The sequence below is a fragment of the Stegostoma tigrinum genome, chromosome 37 (assembly GCF_030684315.1).
Source record: "Stegostoma tigrinum isolate sSteTig4 chromosome 37, sSteTig4.hap1, whole genome shotgun sequence".
Taxonomy (NCBI): Eukaryota; Metazoa; Chordata; class Chondrichthyes; order Orectolobiformes; family Stegostomatidae; genus Stegostoma; species Stegostoma tigrinum.
Window position 1 is genome coordinate 25,096,915 of NC_081390.1, and position 15,374 is coordinate 25,112,288.

Consider the following 15,374-nt stretch of genomic DNA (forward strand, 5'->3'; position numbering starts at 1 on the left):
TTTTGGTATGGCAGGACGTGTTCAATGTCTAAATTAACTCCATCTGCCACTCCTTAGCCAATTGGCCTATTCAATCAAGATTCCTTTGTACTCTGAGATAACCTGTTCCACTATCCACTACACCATCTGGTTTGGTGTCATTTGCAAATTTATTAACCCTCCCTCCTATATTCACATCCAAATCATTTATATAAATGACGAAAAATCAGTAGACCCAGCACCAATCCTTGTGGCACACTGCTAATCACAGGCCTCCAGTGTGAAAAGCAACCTGCCACCACCATCCTCTGTCTCCTACTTTCAAGCCAATTTTGTATCCAATAGACCAGCTCCCCCCAGACCCATGTGATCTGACCTTACTAACCAGCTTACCATGCAGGACCTTGTCGAACACTTTGCTGAAGTTCACACAGATAACTTCCACTGCTCTGCCTTCACATTAGGAGCATTTAAACAGTCCTTGGATAAGCATATGGATGATGATGGGATAGTGTAGGGGGATGGGCTTAGATTAATTCACAGGTCAGCGCAAGATCAAGGGCCTGTTCTGCACCGTATTGTTCTATGTTCTATCTATCTTCTTTGTCATCTCTTCAAAAAATTAATCAAGTTAGTGAGACACAATTTCCCTTGCACAAAGCCATGTTAACTATTCCAAATCCTGTCCTTCAGAATCCGCAATGAATCACCCATCACCTACATAAGGATCACCAGTCTATAGTCCCATGACTTTTTCTATAGTCCCTCAAGTCTTCCAAAACCTCACCTGTGGCTGTCAATGATACCAACATTTCTGCAAAGGGCCCAGCAATCTCTTCCCTAGTTTCCCACAAAGTTCTGGGATAAACCTGATCAGGCCCCTTTGTGCATTTTGACATCTCCAGCACCTCCTCTCTTGTAATATGAACACTTTTCAAGACATCACTACTTATTTCCCCAAGTTCCCTAGCTTCCATGTCCTTCCCTACAGTAAATATTGATGCGAAATACTAGTTTAGTATCTTAAGCATCTCTTGTGGTTTCTTAGAAGAGTTGAAATGTTAACTCTGTTTTCTGTTCACAGACGTTGCCAGACCCGCTACGTTTCTCCAGCAATTTCAGCTTTTGTTTCAGGTCTCTAGCATCCATAGTTCTTTGTTTTATTTTATTTGAATATTGACTGCAGTCCAAAGTAAATGTCCGTTTGTTCATCTACTGAAAGACTAGTATGTATACACAGGCAACATGGTGTAAGCAGGAATGTTACAAGTAACTTCACAAGTACCTTTTCACTTATTATTCGACTAACAGCACAGTCAATAAGAGAAAACAACTTTGTAAGCTGTTCACATATATATCCACTAAACAAAGACACTCATCCTGGATGTAATTCAACTTGTAGACCTTGTCAACATAAGAGGAATGCTAAAAATTCACTCCCAAGGTTTTCTGGAGTATAGGAGTACACTTTCCTTCATTTACAGACTTGTATCTCCCCTCTATCTACAGCCCATGTTCAACTGGCAAATCCCTGAAGGCAGTTTTGGTACAGTCCTGAACAATTATGCAGCCTCCTACAGTGGGAAAATGGAACTAAACATTATAAGCAATTTAGCAATTACCAAGACACTGCTTGGAATATGTTATGTGCAGCAACCGTCTCTGAAAGTTTGGTAAATAATTATGATAGCAACTTATAGATATGGTAGTGCCTTATGAGACATCCCAATACCTTTCACAAGAGCACTAACAAACAAAATCTGACCAACAGATAGCCAAAAGCTTAGTCAAAAAGGTAGGCTCAGAGGAACATTTTATTGGAGGTAAGAGAGGTAAAGAAATGTAGGGTTGGACTGGCACATCTTAGGGCCCAGGCAGTTGAAGGCATTGCCAGCAATAATGGTGCAATTGAAATCAAGGATGCATGACAGGCCAGAATTAGAAGGGTGCACAGATCTTATATGGTCGTCGAGGTACAGAAGATTTTAGAGATGGCCAGAGGCAAGGTCATGAAGGATTAGAAAACAAGGGTGAGAGTTTTAAAACACAGGCATTGCCAGATCTGGTACCCATGCAGGTCTGCTTGAAGAGGACACAGTAAGGCTAACAGAATGAGTAGCAGAATACTGAACAAACTCAATTTTTAGCTGTCAGATCCAATTTTTTTGTACATTTCAGACAACTTTGCTTCTATGAGCAGTTTCAACTAGCTGTTTGCAACACATTAAAGTGTAATTAACTTAATGATGAGATTCTAAGTGTAACTACTAAAAATCTGGAAAGAGCGCTGCTTGGTGAAATTTCCTGTTTTGCAAAAAAAAATTGGTTACTTTACTTGTTCTCTGTGCCTCATACAGCAGGCATATCACACTCTCATAAATATGCTCACTTCACAAGGTGGAAGGCTACTTTTTCCCAAGCCAGACATTGGGCATTTTTAAAATGCCCAATTAAAATAACAGCAATGGAACTAAATTTTCTCATAAGGAAAATATAGTCACAATGGTCATTTAAAGTACAGACGCAATTTGGTAATGAATTTACATAGGATGATGTACCACAGCAGTAAATTCAACAGCACAACACATCCACCCATTGCTCCTGTGTTAGTTCTCTGACTGAACTCTCCCATTAGACTCATTCCCAAGCAACTGCTTCAACAGTTATAAAAAAATTCTTCAGATGTTTATATTTTACTTCTGAACATTCAGTGGATTTTGCCTCCACTGCTGTTTCAGTATCTTGATCAGAAGACATTTAATAATTTCCATAATCTCTTAATCTGCTCCTTCAATTTTGCACCATCCTCCCTCAATGTTTAAGCGAGAAGGTTAATGAATGACAGGTGCACTCAATATTTGCTATTAGCTTGTCAAAGTGATTTAAATCCACCTGATAACAAGCAGTGGAACTGGACACGTTTACAGAATCACAGGAGGTAGTTATTCTACCCATTGTACCTGTACTGACTCTTTGAAAAGTATCTATCCAATCAGTCCAACTCCACACCTAGTTTTGTCTGGAACTCAGCAAATGTTTCCCTTTCCAGTTCCTTTCATGTCAGACTTCCTGGAGCTATACTATGAGCTGTGACTTCTTTTCCATTACTGGCTTTCAGTCCAAGTTCGGGAAACCCTAATCCCACAAGACATACAGTCTAGACTGAGGCATAAACAGAGCTGGATGCCATGAAGCCCATTAGAAACGATTCTTGAGAGAAAGCAGAGCACTGTGAGTGGATGCTGCTTGCCAGCACTATATTAGAGGATTAATTTATTTGCTTGGTGTATTTATGTGTCAGTCATGAGGTGTCACTTCAAGCCAAATATCCTGTAAGCCTGACATTTTGCCAGGAATTGCTGTTGAAGATGTCTGTCTTCTGTGAAAGGTCAATTAACCGATAATGAAACTAACAGAACAGCACAAATTGGAGGACTTTTTAAAATATTTATACATATAACCACACCAGGAATTGATGGCAAAAACAATCATCGTCACAGTGAACTCTCCCACACCCACCAAACATGAATGCACCTCCTCTCCCTTACTGATTAAAAATCCTCCTCTCTCTTCAGTAGTCTGAGTGAATATTGTATTATCTGCCATGATAAGAACTACAAAAAGAATCAATGCCAAAATATCTTGCATTACAAGTTCAGATAGGTACAGATGAAGGAGTTCACTCACCTCATCAAGCTCATCTAGGCCAGGCCTTCACAGCATCAAACTCAATGACTCCATTGTCTTTGCCAACAGTATCCTAACTAGATTCCAAGAATTAATCAAATTAGATGAAGTAATGCTTCTAGGCATTTTGTGACACAGCGGTAGTGTCCCTCCCTCTGCACAAGGAAACCCTTTTCGGTTCCTCTGCCATTTTTTTTGTTCCCCATTACTAGTTCTCCAACCTCATTTTCCAACAATCCAAAGTCCAATCTTGTCTCTCTTTTTTATACGGTAGAAATCAACACACCATATATGTGTTTAAGCTTCCTAAGCTGAAATGCAAAGGACAGCTCTCATTAGAAAAATCAATGCTTTCAACATAAACAGATTTTCATAGCCAGTCACAGCACTATTGATTCCACAGTGACTTAATGTAGCAAGGCAGCTTGAACAACTTCTGTCAGCTTCTGACAGCAGCGGTTTACAGCAAAGCTTCACTATTTAAGTCATCACACTGGAATCCCAGACAGCACCAGGGTGGCTGAGATCTTCTATCATCAAAGTATCATCGTCTATCTGTGCACTGAAATAACAGGTTATCTTACAATATAAGTGTAAACAAGCAAAGCTAATGGGAAACAGCCACAAGATGGAAACTAATTAAGCAATGCTTGACTTTGGTGTTCTACATTTCTATTCTACATCCCTGGCAAATAAATACCTCAAACATACAATGGAAATGCAATGCATAAAACTGAAGTATTTTATTTAAATACAGTTTCAACGAAGTCAGCTGCCTTTCTGCATTGGAAGGCAGTAACTGAGACTCCAAGACTCAGCTATAGAATTTTGGAATTGTAGTGGTTCAAAGTAAATACTTCTCTTCCTCCAATCTACTGAGATCTCTGCACTCTTCCAATTCTGGGCTCATGTACATTCTGAGATCATGTACCCTACTAATGGTGGGCATGCCTGGCAGCTGCCAAGGTCCTAACCTCTGGAATTTTCTCACTAAAATGCTTTCCCTTCCTTTCTTACACTTCCTGAAACCTCACTTCCTCTTTTACCATCTCTTAAGTCATTTTTCCTAATGCATCTCAAATTGCATCTGATTTCAAGCCTGTGAGTCACGAGAGCTTAAAAACAAAATCTAAATGAAGTTTTTTGAAGATAATACCTTCATCATGTTGTTTACAGAATAAATAGGCTTTATCTTTACACTCTAGCAGAACGTGGCTTCACTGGCTAGGCTAACATTTATTAATCAACCCTAGTTTCCTTTTAGAATGTAGTGGTGAGCCACCTTTTCGAGCAGCTGCATTCCATTTGGCACAGGTGAACCCACAATGCTGTATTTTTTTGTGGCAGTGGCAGGGGTGGGTGTGGAATTCCACAACTTTAAACCAGCATCACTAAAGAAACAGATGAAAGGACAAACACAGTTCCAAGCCAAGATGGTGTGCAACTTGGAAAGGAATCCCAGGTGATGTATTACATCTGCTACTTTTGACAGTCTATGTGGTAGAGCTCATGGATTTAGAAAGTAGAATCTAAGAAACCATGTCATGTTGCATCATACAACTTATCTATTGTATACATCGCTGCCACTGGTGAAGAGAATGAATGATCAAAGTGGTGGATGAGATGCCAATCAAATCTTTTGCTTTATCCTGGATGGCATCAAGCTTCTTGAGGATTGTTGAAGCCGCACTCATTCAGACAAGTGGGCAATATTCATTCCTGGTTTGTGCCTTGCAGATAGTGTAGAGGGGAGATAACAAGGTGTACAGCTGGTTGAACACAGCAGACCAACCAGCATCAGAGGAGCAGGAAAGCTGATGTTTCGGGCCTAAACCCTTCTTCTAGGCCCGAAACCTCAGCTTTCCTGCTCCTTTGATGCTGCTTGGCCTGCTGTGTTCATCCAGCTCTACACCTTGTTATCTCGGATAGTGTAGAGGCTTTAGGGAGACAAGAAGTGAGTAATTCGCTGCAGAGTGGTCTGTTCCAGTATGCACATATATCCACATGTTGCTAATATTTACATATAGTTCCTGAGTAACTTTCTGTTTAAAAGGTGGGAAGTTCACCCCGTCTGGTAAATTCATTCATGTTGAAGATGGACTTTGCCAAGCATATGTGCCAGCAATATTAATATTAGCAATCCAAAGCTATATAAGGACATGGATAGCTTCATAATCTGAGGAGTCATGAATGGTGCTGAACAATGTGCAATCATCAGTGAACAAATCCCTTCTGGCCTTAAGATGGAGGAAAGGTCATTGATGAGGCAGCTGAAGATGATTGAGCCCAGGACACTAGCCTGAGGAACTCCTACATGCATGTCCCATGACTGAAATGGCTGGTCTGCAACTGAAGACTAATTACATTCCTTTCTACTAGGAATGACTCCGACCAACTCCATTCCCGCCCCATTTTTACAGATGCCAATCATTGCTAGGATACCTCTTGGGTGATATTCAGCAAAATGCTGCCCTGATGTTAAGTACAGGAAACTTTACCTCACATTCGGATTTCATATTTGGTGCAAGCACAATACAAGTTCTGGAGCTAAGTGGCCCAGCAAACCTGGCTGAGCATCGGTGAACAGGTTTATCCTGTGTAACAATGTCACAATGTCAACAATACCTTCCATCATTTTGTTGATCATTGAGAGCAAATACATGGGGTGGTAAATCAGCAGACTGGATTTGTCCTGCTTTCTGCAAACAGGACATACTTGGACAATTTTCCACATTATCAGGTAGATGCCAGTGTTGCAGCTGCACTGGAACAGCTTGGCTAATGGTGTTGCTATTTCTGGAGCACAAATCTTTTGCAATAAAGCCAGAATATCAGCAGCTTGACAAACTGAATACAGAGAAGAGCAGCCTTTGGACTATCCTATCATTTATGAGATATCTAGTTCCTGAAAGTTAGAGATTAGCAAACAAGTAATGCTGTTAAAATGTAGCTGCTTCAAGGCCCATTACCTTTGACCACTGAGTAATGTCCTAATTGACAAAAACAGCGAATGCTGAAAAGATTTACCAGATCCAGCTTGACTCTTCCTCGGGACTTTGTTCCTCTCTCCAACAAATGCTACAAGACCTGCTGAGTTTCTTCAGCACTTTGTGTTTGCTTCAGCTTTCCAGCACCTGCACTATTATGCTGTAATTTCTGATCAACAAAGATGCCTATGACCAAATGCATAAGGTGGGGAACATGTCAATCTTGGCTTAAAAATAAGACTAGTTAAGAGATCTATTTCACTTCAAGGCTGCCAATATAATCTTAAACTTATCGAACAGTATGTGAATCGTTGTGATTATCCTTACTCTCATTTCCAACCTTCTGAATTTAGCAGAATTTCAACTCATGATAGAGGATGTGCATTGTTCTCAAAACTGTGTTGCTGTGAGAAATGGCATTTCGAATGGCAGAACAGTTCTAAGAGGCTTAAATGGTCTCCTACATTCCCAAGGAAAGGCAAACATTTTCACTCCTGTGGGGTCTACCTACCGTCCCGCAGGATTCTGGACCCCCACGAAAGAGAGTACAAGCCATTCGAACAACCTCTGCCTCCATCTTCCTCACACCAGGGAAGATGTCCGGATGTAGTGGGTTACTCCAAGCAAAGTCTCCATAAACCTTAAGACAGAATGTTACTGGGTTAGCAGATCTCATAATTCTTGATTAAGTTAAGTTATCAAAATATTTACAGCATAGAAGCAGGCTGTTTCACTAAATATGCCCATGCTGTATATTTTGGACATGTTTCCACCTACCCTATGCTGCTTCATCTCAACCCAAGTTCATATTTCTTTCTCCAATAGAGTCATAGAGATATACAGCACAGAAAACAGACCCCGCTGGACAACTCATCAACGCTGACCAGCTATCTTACATAAATCTAGTCCCATTTGCCAAAATGTGGCCCATACCCCTCTAAATCCTTCCTATTCATATACCCATCCAGATGCCTTTTCAATGTTGTAATCATACCAGCCTCCACCACTTCCTCTGGCAGCTCATTCTATGTATGCATCACCCTCTGAAAATTTGCTCTTTATATCTTTCCCCTCTCACCTTAAATCTATGCCCCCCAGTTTTGGGTTGCCCCATGCTGAGGAAAACACCTTATCTATTTAACATATCTATGTCCCTCATGATGTTATAAGTCTCTATAAGGTCATCCTTCGACACTCCAGGGAAAATAGTCCCAGCCTATTCGGCCTCTCCCTACAGTTCAAACCCTCCAGCCCTGGCAACATCTTTGTAACCCTTTTCTGAACCCTTTCTAGTTTCACAACATCCTTCTATAGGAAGGAGACCAGAATTGCAATACTCCAAAAGTGGCTTTGACAGCTGCAATATGACCTCCCAACACCTATACTCAACACACTGACTAATTAAGGCAAACATAGCAAATGCCTTCTTCACCACCCTCTCTACCTGCAACTCCACTTTCAAGAAACTGTGAACCTGCATTCCAAGGTCTCTTTGTTCAGCAACATGCCCCTGGACATTACCATTAAATGTATAAGTCCTGCGCTGATTTGCTTTTCCAAAATGCAGCATCTCACATTTACTAAATTAAACTCCATCTGCCACTCCTTGGCCCACTGGCCCATCTGACCAAGACCCTATTGTACTCTGAGGTAACCTTCTTGGCTGTCCATTGCATCTCCAATTTTAGTGTTAACCATATCTCCTATGTTCACATCTAAATCATTTATATAAATGACAAAAAGCACCAATCCTTGGAGCACACTCCAGTCTGAAAAACAACCCTCTACCACCACCCTCTGACTTCTGCCTTTGAGCCAGTTTTGTATTCAAATAGCTAGTTCTCCCTGTATTACACGGTCTACCATGCGGAACCTTGTCGAAAGCCTTATTTTCATAATTCCACATAACACTGATGAGGACACAAGGGAGAACACCTTTTTTTAAACCACCAAATAGCGTCATGGAAGCTTTTACAACCTCCTGTGAGCAAAAACTCAGAATCAAAGATTATCTAGTCATTTATCTCATTGCTTTTTGAGGAAACTTGCTGCACACTAATTGGTTACAACATATCTCAATATTGACGAGCAGTAACTACGCATTCAAAGTATTTCATCAGCTCTGAAACACTTCAGGACATCCTTCCCAACTCTTGAGGTTCTGTTTCACTGTCGCAATATGGCGGCACTCCTTCACCACTTCATTATCAGTCCTGTGCAAGTTTTTCATTTCCTCTTTCTATCGCTGTCCTTTGTGTTGTCTCACAGCATAAAATCAATAGAAAGGGATTTGATCAAGGAATCCATCAAATTTCTACTTGTTTTGTTTAATATATTTGAGTGTGTTAGTATGCTAATTCATTGACAATTAAGAGTTAATCACATTTTCATTGTCTGGAGGCAGGTTTGGGCCAAGAAATCTATCATAGCGAAAACAAAGAATCAATTATTAAGGACATTACCTCAGGGAACTTAGAAAAACTTTGTGCAATTAGGCAGATTCAACAAAGGGAAATCATGTTTGACTAATTAATTGGAGTTCTTTGAGGAGCAAACAAGCAATGTAGTTGAAGGCAAACTTTTACATTTGGTGCACATGGATTTCCAAAGGCATTTAACAGGGTTCCACAACAAAGGTTACCAAGCAAAGTAAGTGCTCTTGATGTCTAATGTAACCTATGATCATGGATAGAAAACTGTTTGGCTAACATAGAATCCCTACACTGCAGAAAGAGACTATTCGGGCCATCAAGTCTGCACTGATCTTCCAAACAGCATCCCATCTAAACCCAGAAACACATCCCTCTTTCCCATATCCCCACATTTCCTACAGCCAATCCACCTAACCTACACATCTTTGGACTGTGAAAGGAAACCCATGCAGACATGGAGAGAATGTGCAAATCCCACATACAGTCACCCTAGGCTGGAATCGAATCCAGGTTCCCGGCATAACGTGGCAGCAGTGACAACCACTGAACCACCGTGCTGCCAAAGGAAGCAGTTAGGAGGCAAGATAGATCATTCTTAGGTTGGCAAGCTGTAACCACTGGACAAAAACAAGGATCAATACTGGAGTGTTAACGATTTACAATCTGTACACATCAAAGGGACCAAATGCATGGCTGCTAAATTTGATGATAATACAAAAATAACTAGGAAAGTAAATGTGAAGAGGACACAAAGAGTTCACGAGGTGATTTAGGTAGGTTAGGTCAGATGGCTAAAATTGGTGAATTACAAACTTGTCCACTTCGCAAGAAGAGTAGGAAGGCAGTATACAATTTAAATGGAGAGACTCTGCAGTATGCAGCAATCGGAGTGCAATGGTACATGCATGCTAAATTTAATAATTCAAATACAGCAAACGATGAGGAAGGTAAATGGAATGTTATCATTTATTGCAAAGGGAATGAAATACAAATGTAAGGCAGTCTTGCCAGAATTGTACAGAGCATTTGTGACACCAAGTTTAGAATATGGTGTACACATCTGGTCTCCTTATTCAACAATGGATACAATTACATTCCAGGCAGTTTAGAGAGATTTACTCAACTGATTCCTGGGATGAAGGCATTATCTTTTGAAAAAGGGTTGAACAGATTGGAGTTTAAAAGAACATGAGGTGGTCTTACTGAAATATACAAGTTCCAGAGGGTGGAGGCTGAGAGGATGTTTCTCCTTTTGGGGAGGCTAGAATTAAGGGGAGCAATTTGAAAGTAAGGGGCTTCCCATTTAAGACGCAGATGGTAAGAAATAATTTCTCTCAGCCTGTGGAATTCTCTTTACCCAGACTCTTAACTGACAAGTAAGTCAAAGGCTACAGGGTTTGGACAGCAAAGTGGAATTGAGACAACATTCAGATCTGCCATTATCTTATCAAATGGCGAAGCAGGCTGAAGAGCCAAATGGTCTATTCCCGATCCTAATTCATATGTTTGTAAGTGAGAGGTCAGCATAGAACTTCTTCTTTCTGAAAGCACAGCGTATCAGTTGGGTTTTTACAATTAACCAACACTTGGATAAGTACATGAACAGCTTTAGAGGAATACGGGCAAAATGCACGCAGGTGGGACTAGTTTCGTTTGGGAACATGATCAGCATGGACTAGTTGGACAACAGGGTCTGTTTCCACACGGTATGACTCTATGACCTTCAAGGTCACTTTTAGTGGTAGCAGCCTTTCAACTTCCAGATTTATTTTCTTATTAACAAACTCAAATTAAAATTCCATGGAGGAATTTAAAATCATACCCTTTGGATTACAAGCCTAATTGTATGTAACCACTTCACCACAATGCTCACTTATAATGAGTAAGGAGTCTTTGCTTGATTAGAACTCTATAAACTTAAATTGAAACTTTGCAATCAAAAATAAAAATCTCCTGGACTGTTCTGTTAAAAATTCTTTTGTACCCTTTGGTACTAATAAGTAATAGCTGAAAAGAGAAACTATATTTATGTTTTTCTCTGACCTGCCCTTTAATTATTGATTCTGTTTGTCAACTTTTAATCGAGAAGGAGACTGACCAATCAATTTGTATCCATTAGGCAATTTAAGGTAAATGTTCTTTCTCCAGACAGGAGTAGATTGTCAACGGGGATTTAGTGAGTCATAATAAACTCAGCATAATAAAGAGGAAAGAAATGAGCCTTCCTTACTCTTGGGACCATCAAATAATATGAACACCTTTGGATCTGGTGATCTGCCACAGCCAATTCTCGAAGAAGTTTCAAATTCCTTTTTCTTCTCAGAAGCAGCAGCTCTAGGGTGAGGTAACCTAAGGTAACACAAGGTGTTCTGGAAATGAACGTAGGTAGTCTCAGGTGACGGAGCATGGTCGATGCTTCAACACTGAGGGGCTGCAACATTCTGAAAGATTCTAATGCTTCAAGAAATAAATTTGAATTGAGGCCCCACACAACGTTTCATTTCCTCGATCTCACTGCTGCTGATGGGAGCTTGCTGTGTACATATCAGCAGGTATGTTACATAACAATGACTAGACGGTGACTGATTCACAAGATGTCCTTATTTTCAAAATGTCCTGAGGATTTGAAATGTGGCATAGAATCACAATGTTACTCTCAGTTCAGACGTTACTAAAACTAAATATTGGGAGGCCATTATTAAAATGATTCCAAGTTCCTCTGTACAATGAGCTACACGTTAGTGGTCTTGAACACATACCAGGATTGAGAGATATTGTACACAAAATGGTTGTAAGATTATAAGAAATCAACACAGAGCAGACCACTCAGCCCATCAAGCCTGCTTCATCAATCACTAAGGTCATGGCTAAGTTCCTTAAATCCATTTTACCATCAGTGCCACAAAAGGCTTGACTCCTTCACTGATCAAGAGTCTGACTAACTCAGCATTGAATAAATCCAATGAACTGGTCTCTACTGCTCCCTCGGGAGGAGAATTCCAATCACTAACAAACCTTGGAGAAAATAAATTTATCTTCATCTCAATTTTAAATGGGATTAATTTTAAACTGTGTCCTCTAATCAGATACAGATTTATTCCATATGCATTGGAACAAAGCAAGGCGATCTTACTAAGACATACAGGACTCTGAGAAGACTTGTCAGGCTAGTGCTGAAAGGAGGTGTCCCTTGAGGGAGAGACTAGAACTATGGGGCACAGTTCAAAAATAAGGTCTCCCATTTAAGATGGTAACGAGGAGGAATTTTTCTGAAAGTGATGAATCTGTGGACTGCCTTCCTGATAGAACAAAGAAGGTAAGGTTATTAAATTTTCTTAAGGCACAAGTAGATCAACTCTTGATTAACTAGGGAGATGTCAGACCACCTCTAATCTTACTGACTATCACAGCAAGCTTAAGGGCCTGAGTGGACTACTCCTGGTTCATATATCCCTAGTTCTAGAAAACATACAGCATCCATACTGTCAAGCCCTGTCAGTCACATATGTTTCAATGTCTCATTTCATAGAATCCCTGCAATGTGGAAACAGGCCATTCGGCCCGACAAGACCACACTGATTGTCCGAAAAGCATCTCACCCACAGCCATTCCCCTACCCCTGCATTTCCCACGTCTAACCCACCTAACCTAAATATCCCTCGGCACTATGAGCAATTCAGCATGGCCAATCCATCTACCCTGCAAATTTTTGGAGTGTGAGAGGAAACCCACGCAGATACAGGGAGAATGTGCAAACTCCACAAAGATAGTTGCCTGAGGATGGATTCAAAGCTGGGTCCCTGGTGCTGTGAGGCAGCAGTGCTAACCACCCATGCCACTCAATTCTCTCATTTTCTAAACTCCAATGAGACAACCCCAACTTTGCCTCATAAGCTAAAGCTTTCTTCCCAGGAATCAGCTGACTGAATTTTCCCTGAACTGCTTCTGTGAGCATCTCATCAATATCTGCTGCTAATTGCAACATTATTGGAGCTGCTACAAAAGCCTTCTATACAGTATAGACGCTCCTGTTTATTGCAGATACCTGATGTTACACTGGCATTGACCACATGAAGGAATAGTGGTGTGGTCAACAAAAAAGAAAACGTAGGGAGTGCTTTAAAAAAATTTGACAGTTTTGAGCCAGTAAAGTGAGAATTTCTAAATGGTTGTTCTGTTGTCATAATGTCACATTAAGCCACTTCTTACCTTCACCATCAGCTTTGTAAGCTGTTCCTCGCCACTATACACCGTCCCAGAGACTTGCCCTTTTTCCCAATGTACCTCTCCTGCAAAATACAGTTTCACCGAGAGCATCAGACACAAACATCTCAGTACCGTGAACACTAATGTTTACTGCAGCTTTCTCACCCCAGATAGCATAACACTCAATTGCAGAACAAGCTACTCACTGCATGAGCTACCTGGGGTGAAGCAGCAAAACGCTTGTGACAATTCTGACTGACCAGTGGATTTCACAATGAAAAATGGTGGAACAGCACCATTGTACTTGTTGGGCTGAAGGGCCTGTTTCAAAACGGCACAGTAAATGTTTAACTTCAAGAATGCAAAATTTCTACCACAGACAAGCCTAAACACAAAACGGGGTAAATTTTGTTTCAATCCATTCACAACATTAGAGTGTTGTGAGAATTGTAAGAATACCAGCATTTACTGTCCTATCCCTCATTGCTGTTGGAAGTGGTGGGAAGCCACATTCTTGAGTACAATTAAGTATCATGTTAGAGGAATTAAGAGGCAAGCTGCTGTAGGTCTGGAGTTGTCTATAAACCAGACCAGGTAAGAACAGCAGATTTCCTTCCCAAAAGGGTGTTAGTCAATCAGGTGGTTTATATCACAATCCAGTCATTTCAAGGCTATGATTACGGAGACTAGCATTATTTTTTATCCCAGATTTATTTAATTAACTGAAAGAAAGTTCCTTGACACCCCAGAAGTCATGTCTCTGGATCATTACTCCAAGCCTTTGTGCCACTTATCCAGCAGAATAACTGCAATGCTGCTGCTATTCCCAGGTACTGTAGCCTGAATCATGCATACCCACCATCAGAAAATAAATATTACAATCTGTTTTGTTTGTGACGATGAAATTCAGAGCAATAAACAGGCTGTTGGAAAACAACGCAGAAATGAGGGTAGTTACTGTACAACAACAAAATGCATCTGTATAGTGCCTTTAACATAATTAAAACACCCAAAGTTGCTTTCCAGGAGAAGACTCGATTAGACAAGATTGAACAGAAACACAAAGGGATATTAAAGCTTCAAAGGAGTAAAGGAACAGAAAGAAACGGAGGGATTTGGGGATCCATAGTGTAGGAGGGAGGCAGCTGAAAACACTGTTAACAATAGTGAGGGATGTACATCAGAGGCATCAAGAGACTAGAACTGAAATCCACGGCATACATGTCAGCAATTTTTATGTTTACAAGGCATACAAGACAATTTTACTCATTGGTAGGGAGATTAAAAAATAAAAACAATGAAAAGCTTTTAAAATACAATACTGTTAATTTACCCATTGTGCTGTAGTCTTTAAGCTTTAACAGCAGTTCAGGCTCTGCCAAGCCCTGTGCAGGCAGGGATGTGATGTACGTTGTTCCATCCTTAAGGGTTAAAACACTTGTGGAAAGGTCATCCAGTGCCTTGTTAAGTTTTTTCTGTACCTGTTGATGGGAGCGTGTCAAAAGTATTAAACCTGCTCCAATATTCAGGTAACTACACCATGAACATAATACATTTCACCAGATGTGCCATTAACCCAGAGCCCTGCACTCATCTGATATTGAGCCAGAGCTGACCAGCTTATTAGAAATGAAGTGCTTTTGGTGGATTAGTTTATGATTTGATTAGATTCCCTACAGTATGGAAACAGGCCCTTCAGCCCAACAAGTCCACACCACCCCTTGCAGCATCCCACCCAGACCCATCCCCCCTATAACCCACACACCCCTGAAGACAATGGGCAATTTAGCATGGCCGATCCACCTAGCCAACACATCTTTGGACTGTGGGAGGAAACCCACGCAGGTACAGGGAGAATGTGCAAACTCCGCACAGACAGTTGCCCGAGGCCAGCATTGAACCTGGGTCCCTGGTGCTGTGAGGCTGCAGTGCTAACCACTGAGCCACCGTACCGGGCCAATATTTGCTTTATTAAAAAACATATGATTGGAAACCATTCTCTTTTGCCACTCATTTTTTCAGAATCAATCGAGTCCAAAAATCTGAGGTTAGTTGCAAGTTTTTGTTGAAAAGCAGCAGAGTA

At 40.8% G+C, this 15,374-nt stretch overlaps 1 protein-coding gene across 1 annotated transcript in view; it reads right to left on the bottom strand.

The window, feature by feature from the left end:
* sgpl1 (sphingosine-1-phosphate lyase 1) overlaps positions 1-15,374 on the bottom strand; it is a 76,419-nt gene that overhangs the window by 35,523 nt on the left and 25,522 nt on the right. Inside the window, exons 4-6 of the mRNA XM_048563470.2 lie at positions 14,625-14,772; positions 13,295-13,374; positions 7,165-7,293 (exon numbers count right to left, since the gene is read on the bottom strand). Coding sequence (XP_048419427.1) covers positions 7,165-7,293; positions 13,295-13,374; positions 14,625-14,772 — 357 coding nt within the window. The remainder of the gene's footprint in view (positions 1-7,164; positions 7,294-13,294; positions 13,375-14,624; positions 14,773-15,374) is intronic.